The 19,246-nt window shown below is 34.1% G+C and overlaps 2 protein-coding genes across 2 annotated transcripts; both read right to left on the bottom strand.

Moving 5' to 3' along the window:
- Window positions 1-2,688: 2,688 nt before the first annotated feature.
- LOTGIDRAFT_113274 (hypothetical protein) lies at window positions 2,689-3,036 on the bottom strand (the record flags this gene model as incomplete). Its single annotated transcript, XM_009051651.1, has 1 exon — window positions 2,689-3,036. A coding segment is annotated over one exon (348 nt), but the record flags the coding sequence as incomplete, so codon positions are not given.
- A 7,130-nt stretch (window positions 3,037-10,166) lies between these two features.
- LOTGIDRAFT_158497 (hypothetical protein) lies at window positions 10,167-11,118 on the bottom strand (the record flags this gene model as incomplete). Its single annotated transcript, XM_009051650.1, has 2 exons — window positions 10,167-10,474; window positions 10,833-11,118. The coding sequence occupies 2 exons, from the start codon at window positions 11,116-11,118 to the stop codon at window positions 10,167-10,169; spliced, it is 594 nt and encodes a 197-aa protein (XP_009049898.1).
- Window positions 11,119-19,246: the final 8,128 nt, after the last annotated feature.

Below are 19,246 nucleotides of genomic sequence, written 5' to 3'. Positions count from 1 at the left end.
ATTGTAGAGCTTAACGTAACAATTATTAAAAACACATATTCACACACGATTCAAATGCGAAAGAAAAAATAATATAATATTAATATATAACTTCTTCTTTAACGCAGATTGCAATATTTCACTTTCATTATATTAGAACTATACTTCGGTCTCCAAAATCAATCACAATTTATCGACAGGTCGTGTATAGAGAGGTGACTTTGTTTTTACTCTAACCACTCTTACCAAACCTTTTCTATCGGGGAACACTTCTATAATCTTTCCTACTTCTTTGCGATAAGTTGTCAACTAAAAGCACTATATCTCCAACTTGTGCGTTTCTTTTTGGGGACAACTATTTCTGTCTCTGTAACGAATGCAAGTACTCCCTGATCCAGCGTGACCAGAAAATATTTGCAAGATATTGCACCTCTTTCGTGTATAGTTGTCTGTTTTGTTAAAAACACCAGGAGGTAAAATCCATTCGCCTTGAATGTTGATCAAATGATTTGGGGTGATTGCTTCTAAATCGTTTGGATCATCAGAGTTTCTCGTTAATGGTCTGCTATTAACTATGCATTCAACTTCACAGAACAGAGTATTAAGATTATCTTCATTTAGGTTGATGACTTGTTCTCTCAATAAGGAATACAGTATTTTTCTTACTGTTCGGATTTGGCGCTCCCAAATACCTACAAAATGACTTCCTGTGGGAGGGTTAAATTTCCATTTGATGTTTGGAAGCTCCTTTGCAGCACCAATAAAATTGCTGCCATTGTCCGTATAGATAGTTTGAACACCACCTCTTCTTGCCAAGAATCTTCTTATTGCATTTATGCAAGAGTCTGTGCTTAAGGAATAGGCAACCTCTAAATGTATCGCACAAATGGTGGGCATGTGAACAATACACCATAGAATTTTACTTTAATGTTCCTTCCTCTTTTGATTTCTATTGGGCCAAAATAATCAATACCAGTGTTTGTGAATGGTGGTTTGTCCACTGCGAAACGTTCAGCTGGCAAATCTGCCATCTTTTGTTGTCCAACTGCAGCCTGATATCTCTTTCAAGTAACACACTTTGAAATAATATTTTTCACTGCAGCGTTTACTTGCAGAATCTAGTATTTCTGTCTCAATTCTGCTACAAAGGAATTTTTACCAAGGTGACCCATCTTCCTATGTGTTTTTTCTATAATTAGTTTTGAAACAGACGATTCCTTTGGTAAAATAACTGGATGTTTTGCATCTTCAGATAAGTTCGATCGGTTAAGTCGACCGCCAACTCTAATCAGTCCATTCGTCAATATTGGATCCAATTTGATGAGCCGACTACTCTTCTTCAGATTCTTTTCCTCGGTTTCCATTTTGTCTAAAACCTCGATCTCTGCACTGAAATATCCTTTCTGGACTTCAAGTTGTGTGTAATACATTCAATATGAGATGTTAAAACAGTATAAAGAAACATTGAAGCAACATGCTGATTGCGATTTTGGCCACCACAAGTGTCCGAAAACAAAGATACATCTTTAATACTATCTGGTAAATTTGTTAACCAACTATAAAGGCAAGTGCCAATTTCATTACTGCCCTTACCACCTTCGACTTCTGACCAGCAATAGCAATATGCGATGTTTGGTGGGAGTGCATTATAGATGCAAAGATTGTATACACACAATTTTCTGCTATAATACAATAAAGATGCTGAGCTACTGGGAATCTGGAGGACACTTGGCAGATCAAAAGAAGCTGAAATAAAAGATGAATCATTCGCAGCTCTGATTTTGTCTTGACTTTTTGCAGATTGGGCATCGTGTTTTCGCTTCATGTGTTCTTCATATTCGTTTTGAAAAGCTTCCTTATCAGCTCCCGTGAGAAGGTTATATTTGACACACTTAGAACACTGATCTTTCTTTGAATGGTAAAAGGACAAATTAAATTCTTCACAAAAGGTTCTTCTATAAATCTTTTCTCCCACTGGTTTTACTGCTGGGATGGTCTCTTCACAATATTCTTGATATAGACGATATAATTTCGAAATTGACAAAGTTTGATCTAAATAAAATATTCTGGTGTCCTTGCGGGTGTAATGCGATTCTATTTTCGGGAAACTTTTTATATGGTTCCGATCAACGTTTAAAGTTTCTTCACTTAACTTATTTACAGGCTCATGCTTTCCACGACTATCAGAACCTGAAAATGTGCCAGCTTCACCAATATTTTGAAGTGCTGTATCTATTGGACCATGGCTGATGTGTAGAGTTTTTTCGAAAAATTTTCTGCACACCCTTTTCTTTTCATTCGCAATTATGAAATTATATAAAATTGTTTTTTCTCTCTTACGTTTACGTATTCTATCATGACTGTGGATTCTGAATCTCTGTACCCCTAAAACTTCAATTCTATTCAGTAAAAAATCTTTCTGTCTAGCGAAATCTCCCAAAGACCAATATACACTGCAAATAGCATTTCTTTTTTCTTCAGTGAAGTTCTCATTACATCGATATCTACAACCACAGTTAAATGGAAGGGGTGTTTTTTTTAGGTTTTACTTTCCCAGTTTCATCTGTAAATTCTTGTCCGTGCTTACTCTTATCTTTTCTTATATTCTTTTTCCATTTTTCAGGATGACTTTTTCGTGAACCTAAATTAGTTTGGTTTTCTGTTGTATCTACATTGGTTTGGTTTTCTCTTGTAGTATCTACGTTGGCTTCAATTTGGTTTTCTCTTGTTGTATCTACATTGGCTTGGTTTTCTCCTGTTGTATCTACATTGGCTTGGGTTTCTCTTGTTGTATCTATATTGTCTTGGTTTTATCTTGTATCTACATTGGCTTGGTTTCCTCTTGTTGTATCTACGTTGGTTTGGTTTTCTCTTGTTGTATCTACATTGGCTTGAATTTGGGTTTCTCTTGTTGTATCTACGTTGGTTTGGTTTTCTCTTGTTGTACCTACTTTGGCTTGGTTTTCTCTTGATGTATTTACATTGACTTGGTTTTCTCTTGATATTTTTACGTTGGTTTGGTTTTCTCTTGATGTACTTACGTTGACTTGGTTTTCTTTAGTTGTAACTACATTGCTTTGGTTTTCCCTTGTTGTATCAACGTTAATTTGGTTTTCTCTCTCCCTGGTTGCATCTGCACTGCCATTTCTATCTTGAATTTTGTACAATTTTGTCGGGGGAAAATCATCTTCTTCAGAAACATAGTCCTCGTCATCTGGAGACGGAAAATCAGGATCATTGTCACTATCGTCAAATTCCTCATCAGATTCATCAATTTGTTGTAAAACATGGAAAGCATCAAAGCATTTACCTGAAACTACAAAATTTAATATATGATTAATTCCGTATTCATATTGTAAACATACAGACCAGCAAAATGTGACCTTACTACTAATGAATATTATTTTCTGCCATAAGTGGCTATGTCCAGAGAGGAAAATATCCAATTTTTATTAATTCTTTGGATCTTTGATTCTGCAATTTAAGGCTGAATAAATTTTTGCAACGATACGCCAAAAAGGAATAAAAGAAGGAATTAAACTTATACTTCGCTTTGATGCCATATTATTTCAATTAAAATTCCGAAAACAAAGGAATTCATTTATATAAACATAAGCTAGGCTCCGTTATTAAAGGGAAATAACTCACAAATTATACCTCACAAAGGAGGACATAACCAGTTTTTCCAGGCTACTTTTGATTTATGCAGAAATTTGCGTCTGCCAAAAGTGTTTAAGTGGAGATAACCAGTTATTGCAGAAATTATATCTAGGTTGTCATGGACATAGCAATTATCAAGTCTGTAAGGAAAGGAAAGGAAAGGAAAGGAAAGGAAAGGAACGGAAAACTTTTACTCAGTACTCTGTGGCCTCAAGCCTATAGTACAATAAATATAATTATAATTTATGATATATATAAGAAACTATCCATCATTATGTACAATTTGATTAACATATATACATTCCTTTATTACATAAACCAAATTGATATCAATATTATAGTCTTGTCATATTTCGAGCATTTCAGCTCTAACTGCCAATCCTTTTTTAATAAAAATTGCCAGATTTCTAATAGTTACATTAGATTGACTTTGAAATAATAGTTTTAGTTTATCTGTTGAAGGATTTTTATGGTAATAAATGGGAATAAAATTTGTACGGAGATCTGATAATATATTAAAATAAAATGGAATTCATCTTCCACGGCGTTCATATTACAAAGTTCACATATTCGTTCATTTCGAGGTATTTTATTTCGACGGCCTTGCTCAATGCGTAGCAATGACGTAGAACATCTAATATTTGCGAGTGAAAATCTTAGACTATGCGACAAATTGCTATTTAGGTAGTTTTCACATATTAAACTAGTTTTAATGAGAGAGTAAAACGACCATTTATTTGAATTCGAAATAAACGAATTCCAGTCTTGGAGTTGAATATCTCGTAAACTTTGTTTAAAAATGGACATAAAACTTTTGATATCACCGACGCCCTGGGAAATCCAAACATGGCCAAAACCGTATGCGAACAATACATTTTTAACAGAGGTACACCAATTTCGCCGCCCTACTAGGTCCAGTTGATACAACATATTATAACAATGCTTTGGTAGCCTATCAGAATTCATACATTGAATTAATAGAAAATATTTAATTTGTTGGGACATATAACTAACACATAATTTATACCGCCCACATTCATCCCTTGCTAAAGCATTTGTTGTTTTATTTCCAGTATAAGTTAACCACTTACAAAATAAATTTTGGACCATTTCAATATCAGGCCTTGGCTCTACTCCCCAAATTTCGGAACCATACAATAGTATTGGAGCAACCATGGAGTCAAATAGTTTAAAAGCCAGTTTGCAGTTTCGATGACCTAATTTACATATGCAAGATTTAATAACATTTAAGGTTTTTGTTGCTTGGTGGGCTAATGTTTTACAACATTTGCTCCAATTTAAACGGTTAGAAAACAAGATGCCTAAATATTTGTAGTGGCTAACTGTATTTAATCTTGAACCTTTATAGAACCATTTTTCGGATTTTGACAGTATTCCCCCATTCTTAAATACAACAATATTGGATTTATCAACATTCACATGCATATTCCATTTGAGACAATATTTTTCTAATAAATTCAAACGGGATTGTAGATCACCAACAGTGTCAGCCACAAGAGTCAAATCGTCTGCAAAAAGCAGCAAAAGTATGTCCTCAATCGACTGGTTTATAAAAATGCCATGCCCACCATCAGATTTCAATAATTCTGCAAATTCATTAATATAAAAACCAAAGAGCCAGGGGCTGAGTATACAACCCTGTCTGACCCCTTAGTCACACGAGAAGATATCTGTGACATTGCCGTTTTGTCTCACTCTGGATGATACATTTTTGTATATAGATTGAAGCGTTTTGATCATATTTCCATGGACGCCATGATTAATAAGTGAATAGAAGAGCTTAGGTCGCTGGACATAATCAAATGCTTTTTTGAAATCGGCAAATGCACAGTAGAACACACCACCCCTCGACTTCGAAAGATATTTCTGTATCATACTATTAAGTACAAACATATTGTCAGTTGTTGAATAACCCTTTCTAAATCCCGCCTGTTCTTCTACAAGGCGACCATGCTCTTCAGGCCATAAATGTAATCTGTTATTAAGTACTGAGGTAAATATTTTACTGATAACGTTTAAAAGGGATATGCCTCTGTAGTTACCAGTTAAACTGGGGTCACCAGATTTGTACAGTGGAATTATAATACTGGTAGTCCATGAGTCTGGGAAATTCTGGGTAGTGAAAATAGCATTAAATAACTTCTGTAACAATGGTAGAAGTTGGGTTTGGGCACATTTATAGAATTCAAGAGGTATAAGGTCTTCACCCCCTGATTTTCTATTCTTCATTTTATTGATGGCACATTTTATCTCGTCACATGAAATTTCACAGTTCAAAATTTCGATATTTGAATCGCAAAGTTCACAACATGAATTGTGATTCTGTAAAGTGTTTGCCACATGGTTATCAAAAGAAATGTCACGTTCTTCGATTATGGGTTCAACAAATTTTTGAAGTATGAGAACCACTCTTCGTCATCAATGTTTTGATTTGTGGATTTTGATGGGTTCATAAACCGTTTCAAGGTGGACCAGAATTCTTTGGAGTCCTTGCGTTCACAAGCACCTAAAAGTTCGGTTTGTATATTTTCCAAATGTCGTTGTTTTTTCACATCACACATAGTTTTAAAGATTTTTTTGGTATCAATATATTGTTCAAGATCACTAGTTGAATTTGTCACACGAAATGATTTTAATTTTTTGTTTTTTTTCTTGGTATGTTGTTGCCTTAACTCATCATCGAACCACGGCTGGGATTTCTTGCGTTGGTTCCTATTAACGACGTACATCCCTGAAGCCTGTCCAACTTCCTGTAGGATTGCATTTAATTTTGAAACAGCCCCGTCAATATCAGTGTTGATTACTCCATAGAGATCTAGCAGCCGGGCCTCGACATCTGGCGATTGCATCTTTTGACAAAAATCGACAGTATTTTGGGCTTTCCACCTATAGCGCATTGTCTTGGCAGCTAGTTTTGTAGGGTGGGTTTTGATATGTTCGCCGAATGAAATTGAACATGATATTGGAAAATGTTTGGAAATATCCGTATCCAGAACTGTGAAGTTGGAAACATCACTTAGCATCCTTGGTTTCATTAACGCCAAATCGATCACACTAGCCCCAGTGCTGCTCACGTATGTATAATTGCCCAACGGATCGCCTGGTGTGCGACCATTTAAAATAATGAAATCGTTATCACAGCACAGTTCAATAAGTTGATTCCCAAATGTGTTGGATTCGTAAAACGATTGTAAGAAAGGATTATGCTTTGTTTTGGTTTCCTCTACAAAATCTTGTTTTCTTCCTATTCTAGAGTCAAGTCTGTATATCCCAGACATTTATTCAGATAGGAGTATGACATTTCTGGACGATAAAATATACAACTGTAAATGTCTAAAACTGGACTTAACTCATTTTGAGAAATTTTGGACAAAACCAGTTTTGGCTTTCAACCCTCGATACATTCGTCCATTTGTAGTCTAATACTTCTAAAATCATCTTGTGCAGTTTCACTGCAATGGTTGCTGCAGTCAATTCCATCTTCGGAATAGTTCTCTTCTGTAATAAGGCAACACGAGCCTTTCCTATTACTAGTGAACAGTGAATTGCTCCTTCTTTTCTGACTCATCGTATATATGACACAGCACCATATCCTTGGTCACTGGCATCACTGAAGTGATGGATTTCCAATTCTGCTATATCACCAAATTGTGGAGGTTTAAAACATCTAGGAACAGTGAGTAACTCTAGACCAGGTAATGTCGCTAACCACTTATTCCATCTTTTCAATACATCTGGTCCAATTTCTTCGTCCCATGATAATTTCTGCTGACAAAGTTCTTGTAAAATTATTTTGGCTGGCAAAACAAAGGGTGCTGCCAGTCCCAGGGGGTCGAAGACAGAAGAAACTAGGGACAAAATTCCTCTTCTAGTTGGTGATTTCTGTGGTAAATTTATCTTAAATCCAAAGCAATCATCTTCTACTGACCATCTGACACCAAGAGCATGTTCAACCGGTAAACTATCATAATCTAAATCTAAATTCTTGATTTCCTTTGCCTGTTCTTCAATTGGCACTGTTTCAATCACAGATCGGCAGTTACTTATCCATTTTGTTAATTGGAATCCGCCTAGTTTGCATAGCTTTGTCAAATCTTCTATGAGTTTTACTGCTTTATCTGGAGAATCAACAGATCTCAGACAGTCGTCAACGTAGAAGTTTCTGTATATAGTATTGATGACTTCCAAGTCAAATTCATGTCTGTTATCTTCAGCTGCTTTATGTAAGGCTGTATTTGCGCAACTTGGTGAAGATGTAGCGCCAAATAGGTGAACACACACTCTATATTCTCTGGGTTCCTTTGTGTAATCTCCGCCAGGCCACCAATAGAATCCCAGGAAATCTCTGTTGTATTCTGGCATCTGCACATAATGGAAGAATGATTTTATATCTGCCATAAGGGCAATAATCTCTTCTCTAAACCTCAATAATACAGATACTAGACTGCTGGTGAGTTTAAATGTTGGTCCAACTGAAAGTAAATTATTTAAACAAATTCCTCTGTACTTCGCTGAACATTCAAAAACCACTCTAAGCTTCTGAGGTTTTCTCGGATGATAAATTCCGTGGTGGGTGATGTACCATACTTTTCCGTCATTTCTATGCAAAGCCTCTTTTGGAACAAGTTCTGCAAATCCAGAATCCATGACATCTTTCATAAAAGAATAGTAATCTCTGTGAAAATCAGGATTATCCTTTAGTATCTTCTTAATTCCCTTAAGACGATTTGTCACCTGCTCTCTGTTGCTAGGTAGACGAACATCTGGGTTTTTTAATGGCAAGTCTACAATGTATTGCCCATCTTGTAATTTTATAGATTCATTCATTTTTTCTGTAAATCTTATATCTTCGATTGATAATTCCTTTTCATCATCAATAGTCTTTTCTGGAAAGTCCAAGTTGACATATTTTTGGATTTTCTTTCTAAGTTCTGTAAATCTTCATGATTTTCTACAGCATGAACTTCCATGCTTCTTTCTGTCACAAACAGTCAATAGGAGCGGCAGGTAACTGAGTCTGAGTGAATGGCGAACAGTGGTCATTCTGGTCAGGCATTTTATGGTGGAGTAAGTGCACCAGTCAGCTGCTCTTGCATTGTCGAACATATGATGAGTATTTCGATATTTTGATTTAACGTAACGAAAAATAAGGTTATGGCTTTTAGGGCTGCGTTATGCGAAATGGTTCAACAAAATACTACGTATTCCTATCTTTAGGCCTACTTAAAAACTGTTTTTAAATATCTTTCTGTTTATACTTAGCTGAGGATGAAACCAGACATCATAGCTTTTCATAACATTTTTTAATTTGATTACATTAGAATAGATAATTTGATACAATTGAGTTCGTTGAAAATCATAAAAAGTCTGCAGTAAAGCGTCATTGGTAACACAATTATTGGTCTCATACTGGATTGTAATCTGTCCCGTCTCAAAATTCAAAAGATTTGATTGGTTGATTATAAATACTAACCAATAGACATATATTATCCTAAATTGTATTCATATGAATCAAACAACCCAAAGTAGGAAAATGGATAAATACTTGATCAAAAAAAACCCCCAGAAAATTAACTTGGACGTATTTGTTCAACGTTTTGCCATAAAATATAATAATAAAACGGCAATAAAAATGTAACGTATTATAACTTGTATGTTTTAACAAAAATAATCTCGAATCTAAAATAGGCCTACTCCGTGAAAGCCCGCTTCCTGACGTTTAATCGGTTGCCCAGTAGTACTGGTCAGGATACGAGCCTGGTCACAAAGTTACTTGAAATCTCATTTTCCTCTCCATTTTCACGAGTGAGACATCAAATCATCCAACCTATTCTTGTTAGCGAAGCAAATGGAGTGTTTGGTGGTCCAGTAATATTTTCTAAGGGAGTGTATGCTTCAGGTACACAGTTTCCTATGAGCAACCCAATTCCAGCATTCAATTCAGGTAACTTCACTTTATTCAGATGTGGCCATTTATCTATATCTGCTTGACGTGGAATGTGATATTCCGAGACTGGTATTTCTTCTTTTGAATAAGTTGTAGGAAGTTGAATATAATCTGTTTTTTTTAATCGACATATTTCTAAACCTTCCAACACCTGGGTTTCCATAGTAAGGTTAGTATTCTTCATTCTTATTCTTACTGCCACAATTGACAATGTGCACTGTCCTTCTCCGGCTCCTAGTAGCGAAGCATTCTCAGGAATGGTGACTTGAGCTGATGTGATTGTTTTTACAGAAGTCTGCTCCTTATCTTTAAATGGAGTTATTTCCCTTGATCTGGCTGGTGCTTGCTCTGAATGCAATATCTCTGGATGATTCTTTTCACATTTAGGACAGGCCAATTTCTCACTACAGCAAAACTTCAAATGACCAGATTTTAAACAACCAAAACACATACCATTTTGCTTTAGAAACTGAATCCTGTCTTCTATTCCATTTTTACCAAATTTAAAACATTTCATCAAGGGATGTTTTGAATCTTTATAGAAAGTACATGGAGATAATTACCCATCTTTCATAACCACCATTCTGTCATTAGTTCTTGAAACAGGAGCAACAGATTTCTTCTTAAGTCTGTCTTCTTTTGATTTCAGATCTGTTGCATAACTTGCTTTATTTCTATTATAAGAAGCTGTCACATGTTTCTTCTTATCTACTGGCTTCTTTTTTTCTGCCAATTTCATTATAGCCTCTTTGCCAAATATAGCATCATTTGCTTTCATGGATTCGTTTCTTATGAAGTCCACCAAATGAGAAAACCGAACAGATTTTTCTTTACTCTTCATTTCTGTTGCCTTAGAACACCATCTCTCTTGAAGAAAGAGAGATAGTTTAGATGCTATTTTCTTCAGATTATCTGGATATTCTATCACTTACAAACTCTCCATACCTTGAATGGCACAATTGCATTCTGTCAAGAAACAATATCATTGGGAGTACCTGTAGTAAACTGTTCTAAATACATCATCTTCTCATTGATATCATCAGTGTTGGCAACGATGGACTGGAACTGTCTCATAAACTTCTTGTAAGCCATCATATTACCATCAACCTTTTAATTTCCGCCTTTGGCTTTTTTATTTCCTTTACCATAGTTACCATAACTTCTTCTGCAGATTTTCGACTGCCAATAGACGATGAAGAGTTTATAGTTTCTCTCTCCCAATTACTGTTCACAGGTTCTTCTGACTGTCTAACTGGTTTAAGGGCTTCTCTTTCTACAATTCTATCCTGTTTCTTGGGTTCACAAAACCCTCTGCTTCTAGGCAACCTATCTTCTCCTTTAGGCTGAGGCTGGTAACTTGCTGAGTGTCGAGACACAACATCCCTTATTTCTATATTTTCTAAAACTCTTTCTGCCGCTTCAGCTACAGCTAGGTCTTCTCCAATTTGTAACTGTTCTTCTAGCAACTTAAGATTAAGCCTTGCTTTATCTTCTCGGATCTTCTGCTCCATTCTTTCTTGTTCTAAAGCTTTTCTTTTCTGTAAAGCTGCATTTTTTTGCTTCTAATTCAGCAGGTTTTACTCGGGCTTTGGCTAATGATGACGATAAAGAACTTCCTTTAGTGGAACTAGATTCATGTGTAGACTTTGATCTATGTGATGCATTTGAATAGCTTCTTCCTTCAGATGGTGTCTTGTCATGGCCTACTCCCTTGGCATCTGCCTTTGAGATGCTGACAGATTCTTCTTGAAGGAACCAGTTTTCTACATCATTCTTAAATCTCAAGAAAAAGTCTTTGTGGGTTTCTCCTGCTTTATCAATGGATGACAGATATCCTTCTAAAGTCGTTTGCATATCCAAAAACTATTCGTATATCTGTAGAAATTCTGTATACTTTTTCTCATTAATGTCACGTCCACATCTTCATCTTTCATGAGATCTTTTATTTTTCTCAACTTTTTTGTCAAGGAAACTGCTAAATAATCTCTTTTCTTTGCATCCCTCTCTCTTGAATACTGTATACCTCTTTTTTAAGAAAGACGATAGCATTGCTATTAAAAAGAGTGACAACGGTTCATGTTGTGTCATTCTGAATAGGGAGGATTACGTTTCAGAAGCAGAGAATCAACTGAATAATCCTAAACATTATGTCATTTTACCGAAACCAGTTTTCAAAGAAACTACTCATATGATTAACAATATTCTTGCCGATTTAGTCAAAACTAGCTATCTCAAACAGAAACAATATGACTATCTGTCTGCCAAACCTGATTGTCGCGAGAGACATTTGTACACTTTGCCTAAAATCCATAAGAATCCAACCAAGGAGTGGTTAATATCGAATAAAATCCCTAAAGGCCGCCCGATTATATCTGACTGTGGTAGTGAGTCGTATGCAGTGTCAGAATACATTGATCATTTCTTACTACCTCTAACATTTCAACATCGCGCCTACCTTAAAGACACAACCGATTTTGTCCATAAAATAAAAAATCTTCGAGTTCCCTCTAATGCTATTTTAATTTCCAGCGACGTTTCTTCTATGTATACTAATATCGATAACACTACTGGTTTAACGGCAGTTCGTAAAACTTTTAATAGAAACCCAGATCCAAACGGACCCGACAATTGAATTCTACAGATTTTAGAGATTAGTCACATTTAATGGTAAAACATATTTACAAACTTACAGCTATGGGCAAACGATTCGCCCCTTCGTACGCAAACTTTTCATGGCAGAGTGGGAACGTAAGGTGTTGCCCCTCTGTCCATTTGACCCACTTTTTACGGACGCTTTTTGGATGACATTTTTATGGTTTGGAATTATTCTATCGAACAGTTTTGGGAATTCTTTGAAATTCTCAAACAACCACCATCCTTCTATCAAACTAACCGCAAACGTGAGTGACAAAAGCATAGACTTTCTCGATACCACTGTCTTTAAGGGTGATTCCATAGCAGAAACAAATAAACTGGTATAATCAAGTCACAAGTTTTACGATAAAGTCCCTTTATATCAGAAACTCATTATTTTGTAAGCAACTCTACGAATAAAAGGTACCCGATCCAGGAACATCTAACATGTGAACATTCGAAAGTAATATATTTAATTTCATGCAAGAAATGCCCCAAACAATATGTAAGAGAAACTAAAAATAATTTACGAACTCGTTTTAATGCTCATAGGTCGGATATCAAATTAAAGAAAGACAAGCCTGTTTCTAATCATTTCAACCTCGACGACCATTCAATAGACGATCTCACCCTAATCCCAATTAAGCTCATAGAAATTGACTTGCCCGAAGATGAAACTTCCAAATTTCGTCAATCTAAGGAAGCCCATTGGATTGAGACATTGAATACAGCAAGACCTATAGGGCTAAATATTCACCATAATGTAGGCATTGCACCCTTTGATGTCCCGTTCAATACAACCAGCAATCGAGCAAGATAGTTCATGCCCACTATAAGAGCCTTCAAGAGAAATTCCCCCATGTCTATAAGCAGAAAATGATAGTTGCATATTCAAAAAATAGGCTTAAAAACTTAAATGATAATATTGTTCATAGTAAACTAAAAATCAGTACATAACAGATACCATACTTCTCTTATTTTTTCTTATTTCAGATCAGAATCAGAACAGAAGAAAACCCAATATCAAGACCCTAATCCTAATTTCTAAATAAAGTGTCTGTTCCATCCTAGGCCTGTACATTTGGGAAAATCAAACCCTTCCCTTCCCCGAAACCTAAACCCTCAAAACCCACAAGAGCCTGCAAGATAAGTTCCCCCATGATTGAAAAAAAATAATTGTTGCCTATTCAAAAAACCAGAACTTAAATAACAACCTTGTTCACAGCATTCTAAAGCCCATCAGTATGTAACAATCTAACCTCTCCCCAACGAGTTAATTATAGATCAGAACAGAGGAAAATACTCAGCAGTTCCAGGCAGTTGCTTTTCGATTAATGAAGTATTTGTTCCATCGTAGGGCTGCACATTGGGAGTATCAAACCCTGCCTTCCCCGAAAGCTTACATCAAAAGTTTATTTCCATGCCAAGGTTCCTCAAAATCGGGTGAAAAATATAGCTTTCTATTATGATAAATAAAGGGAAATTACTCTTACTTTCCTAAACCTTTCCCCATGTTGAATTATATCCCACCTATAATCTATATCATTATGACTGGTGTAAAATGTAAAATCTCATTCCCAAAGAAAGGAAAATTTTTCAATCATATAAAAAAAAAAATCTATTAGGCCTACGGTGCGTAAGAGTTTTGAAATAGACTATAAATACAAAAGGGAAAGTAGGACTAAAATATTTGCAATTTTAAAAAATACATAAAATTGCCTTCCACAATGAAACACATCCAAGTAAAATCAAAATTAATATCACAAATGGAGTATTTAGTTCATAATTCATAACTTTATTATAAGTGTTTGTTTTTCTAGCATATGTTTACTGCAGTTCAAAATAGAAAAAATGGTTCCTTGACACATTAGGCCGCGAATAGATGAGATACAGTGTGCGGTGCGGTGTACGGTGCGGGCTAATCGATACAACGAAACTAGAAGAAGTAAACACACGAGGTACGGGTCCGGACACGGTGCAGAGACGATTCGTTCCTTCTATTTCTTACTGTACACCGTAATGGACAACGTACCTCGTCTGTTCGCATCTCTAAGAAGCATATACATTTTTGAAGAGTTGTCTTTTCTTGACACCCACCTTTTACATAAGTCTGTCATCTGACATTGCTAATAAATCTCAATATTATGCATCTTAAGTTTCATCCAAATTGGATGCAAACATGTTGATTATAGGTCAATAACAGTAGAGTTTCAAAAGCCTTACATCAAAAGTTCGTTACTTCGTTATTTAATGCCAAGTTTCCTCAAAATCGGTAGAAAAACAGGGCTTTCTATTATGCTTAGGAGAAATGTTGAAAGACATAGGTGACGTCAACATAACGTTTTAGTGTGGGGGTATAACAAGTCAAATAAGTATTGAATATAGGTCAACATATAATTCTTTTCTAACACGGGTTTTCGTTTCCATGAATACGTGTGTGGGTGATATGTGCTCAAACAACCAGAACAACATTTTTTTACAATGTGTGACGTTTTTCCTGATTCTATTTATAGACTATTATCCAAGATCTTACGTTCTCTTTTGAAATGTTAATTACCAAACATAACCCGGCCACTTTGACAAATATTGAAATATTGAGCTAAAATCTACCCTTTGCTATGAACTAATCATGTGATCAAGTGATAAATTAAAACAATAGTAATAAATATGAAATTTAGCCAATGGAATTCAATTTCAATCTCTCATGTTACTTGCTACGATCTACATACCATTCACAGCCTATGTGACAGAGCCGTATTAAGAGCCCAAACTAGTGTAAAATAGTCAAACCATGTCATAAAACATAAAAATTTAATGTCATGATCTCATATAATAATTTATATGGAGAGTGTTTGAATACCTGTACAATGGGATATACATATAATCTGGACTTTTGCCAACAAGAGGCCTACTAATATAGGATTGAATGGTCTTATAAGGTTTGTTCTAGGTAAATGATGTTTCTGTTATGAAATATCTTATTAAGTCCTATATTTCAATGTATTCGTCGGCATGCCCACAAAGGATTACAGCCTTTTTTTTTACAACAAATCCCTTAGATTAATATGAAACTAAATTCGGCAATAATGTTACCTAAAAATAGTTATCTTATGTAACTAACATTTTGGTGAATAAACATATAACAGCACAGAGTTTGATTTTCCAATTTATAAGTTGCAGTGAGTTTCTATTGTTCTCAGATGTAGGCTAGTAGACTAATATACCAATTGCAAAGTTATTCGATCAATATTTCAGATAAAGAAATACGAAAAAATATGTATTATTATTATTTTTCAGAAAGGTTATCGGATTCATTTGCAGGGCACCGACAAATATCTAACATAACTTCTTTGTCGGATCTCGTTCAACATCCATTACAAGACCTTCCAGATTTCAGAAATCAACGGACGCTCTTAGATTTACTCATAGAAAAACAAATTAACCACTGCCTTCTGGGCTTCTCCGATAGTGATATCTATGATCACTAATTCCCAAGACGCGTCAATGGTTACCCTGTGTGCGTTTATTTTCATTAAGTTCAAGATACAGAACATTTACTTCTGAATAACACTTCCGAAATAAATATACATGTACAATGTACATGTCCAAATGCTATTTAAACATTAATAAATCATTAAGTTTTAACGTTAAGCAAATCTTTCCTTTCAGTTCAAATTCATACTTATTAAAATTCATGATTTTCTTCCTGTATCCAAACGGTTTTAAAATAATTTTTCGATTACCAATGTCCTCAAACTTTGTTTACTTTTACTCGAAATACCCTATTTCCAATGTACGATGTTATGGCTTTTTCTGTATATTTTAAGAAAGTTATGTTAGTAAAATATTGTTAAAATAAAAAACAAATAGTTTTCGTATGAAAAAAAATGCAATAAATGAATGTTTTAAATTACCCGAAATTGCGATACAATTTGATTTCCCATCGATATATTCAACACTGACTTACTAGTGCGATGTCCAGGTAACATTCATTCTCAAAGATTGAAATTATGCTTTTTCCATCAAATCTTTAAAAATAATGTTTGAAAAGGCACCTCGAAGGTTAAAATAACGGTAATAGGAAATCTATAAATTCCATTTATCATAAAAGGAAAGCTCTTTGTAATCAAAAAATATTATGAGGAAATTTCATGACCTGAATATGACGTTTCGTTCTTAGAGAAGGAGAAATATAGGGGATATACATCCGATCATCTTATATAATTGCTGGTTATAGTGTTGTGTAGGAGTTGAAATTTTTCGCGGAATTCTCGAATTAATTTGAGATGAACTAAAAAATAATTGTTTTATTTTAAGTGTATATTTTCTAAAAGTACCACGTTTGGAATATATACATATTGATGAGATGTATTATTGCTTTAGTAATGTTTTAAGAATAATTTGATGTTTAAGAAAGCATGTACAAGAATAAAGCTTATTATGATTTATTAGTGTCGACATGAAAGGAGATAAAAGAATGGGGGAAAATGGGGAAAGCAATGTAAAATACTACCAGAAAGGATTCACAATTCTGTTCATCATCCAATTCATGTACATAAAAAACAATTCTACAAGCAAAACATTGGCTGTAACTGGTTAACATATAGACTCCAATTTGTCTTACTCAATCGACACATGGTCTGGGTAATAATAAACAATATTCTTTCAAGTTATTCAAACCCCCACCAGTTGAAATAAAAAGATGTTATTATTTGCAAAGAAAATGGAATTACAACAACTCGTGAAAAACGGCAGTTGCATCTGTTCTGTGTATCTTGATCATTCTACTAAGAACTAAAGGATAAAATGCTACTAAGGCTACATTTCTAGGTAAAAGTTTCTGATTTCATCCATTCGACAATTTCGAAAATTAAGTTTAACAATGTAATGTACATTTTTGTTACATCTTTGTTGTTTTAATTGCAAATATTAAGGGCGGAGTCGGTGGGCTGACTGGTAAATGATGTAATCACACAAAAAGACAGATTGGAAAATGACGAGATATGGAAGAATAATTTCACCTGAAACAGAGTAAAAATAAACAATTTAAATTTTTCTTAATTTAATATTTTTCCTCACCCCCCATATTATTTAGTTGAATAATACCATTTCGTATCACCCCTGACATAAGTAAATCTATTACAACATAATATTAAAATATCAGTCAAGACAATTCACTTGATGATATTTCATTGTTATATCTGATAACAGTCAAATTTAACCACCCAAATATCTAGCAGAATATTTCATTGTTATATCTAATAACAGTCAAATTTAACACTACCCAAATATCTAGTAGAATATATCATTGTTATATCTGATAACAGTCAAATTTAACTACCTAAATATCTAACAGAATATATAATTGTTATATCTGATAACAGTCAAATTTAACTACCCAAATATCTAGCAGAATATATCATTGTTATATCTGATGACAGTCAAATTTAACTACCCAAATATCTAGCAGAATATATCATTGTTATATCTGATGACAGTCAAATTTAACCACCCAAATATCTAGCAGAATATATCATTGTTATATCTGATGACAGTCAAATTTAACCACCCAAATATCTGGCAGAATATATTATTGTAATATCTGATGACAGTCAAATTTAACTACCCAAATATCTAGCAGAATATATCATTGTTATATCTGATGACAGTCAAATTTAACTACCCAAATATCTGGCAGAATATTTTATTGTTATATCTGATGACAGTCAAATTTAACTACCCAAATATCCAGCAGAATATATCATTGTTATATCTGATGACAGTCAAATTTAACCACCCAAATATCTGGCAGAATATTTCATTGTTATATCTGATAACAGTCAAATTTAACTACCCAAATATCTAGCAGAATATATCATTGTTATATCTGATGACAGTCAAATTTAACCACCCAAATATCTAGCAGAATATACCATTGTTATATCTGATGACAGTCAAATTTAACTACCCAAATATCTAGCAGAATATTTCATTGTTATATCTGATGACAGTCAAATTTAACTACCCAAATATCTAGCAGAATATTTCATTGTTATATCTGATAACAGTCAAATTTAACTACCCAAATATCTAGCAGAATATATCATTGTTATATCTGATGACAGTCAAATTTAACTACCCAAATATCAAGGAGAATATAACATTGTTATATCTGATGACAGTCAAATTTAACCACCCAAATATCTGGCAGAATATACCATTGTTATATCTAATGACAGTCAAATTTAACCACCCAAATATCTAGCAGAATATTTCATTGTTATATCTGATAACAGTCAAATTTAACTACCCAAATATCTAGCAGAATATTTCATTGTTATATCTGATAACAGTCAAATTTAACTACCCAAATATCTAGCAGAATATATCATTGTTATATCTGATGACAGTCAAATTTAACCACCCAAATATCTAGCAAAATATACCATTGTTATATCTGATAACAGTCAAATTTAACCACCCAAATATCTAGCAGAATATACCATTATTACATCTGATAACAGTCAAATTTAACTACCCAAATATCTAGCAGAATATTTCATTGTTATATCTGATGACAGTCAAATTTAACTACCCAAATATCTAACAGAATATATCATTGTTATATCTGATGACAGTCAAATTTAATTACCCAAATATCTAGCAGAATATATCATTGTTATATCTGATGACAGTCAAATTTAACTACCCAAATATCTAGCAGAATATATCATTGTTATATCTGATGACAGTCAAATTTAACCACCCAAATATCTAGCAGAATATATCATTGTTATATCTGATGACAGTCAAATTTAACCACCCAAATATCTGGCAGAATATATCATTGTAATATCTGATGACAGTCAAATTTAACTACCCAAATATCTAGCAGAATATATCATTGTTATATCTGATGACAGTCAAATTTAACTACCCAAATATCTAGCAGAATATATCATTGTTATATCTGATGACAGTCAAATTTAACTACCCAAATATCCA

Source organism: Lottia gigantea, assembly GCF_000327385.1.
Source record: "Lottia gigantea unplaced genomic scaffold LOTGIsca_17, whole genome shotgun sequence".
Lineage (NCBI taxonomy): Eukaryota > Metazoa > Mollusca > Gastropoda > Lottiidae > Lottia > Lottia gigantea.
Note: the sequence above shows the minus strand (reverse complement) of the source record. Positions and strands in the feature narration are given on the sequence as shown.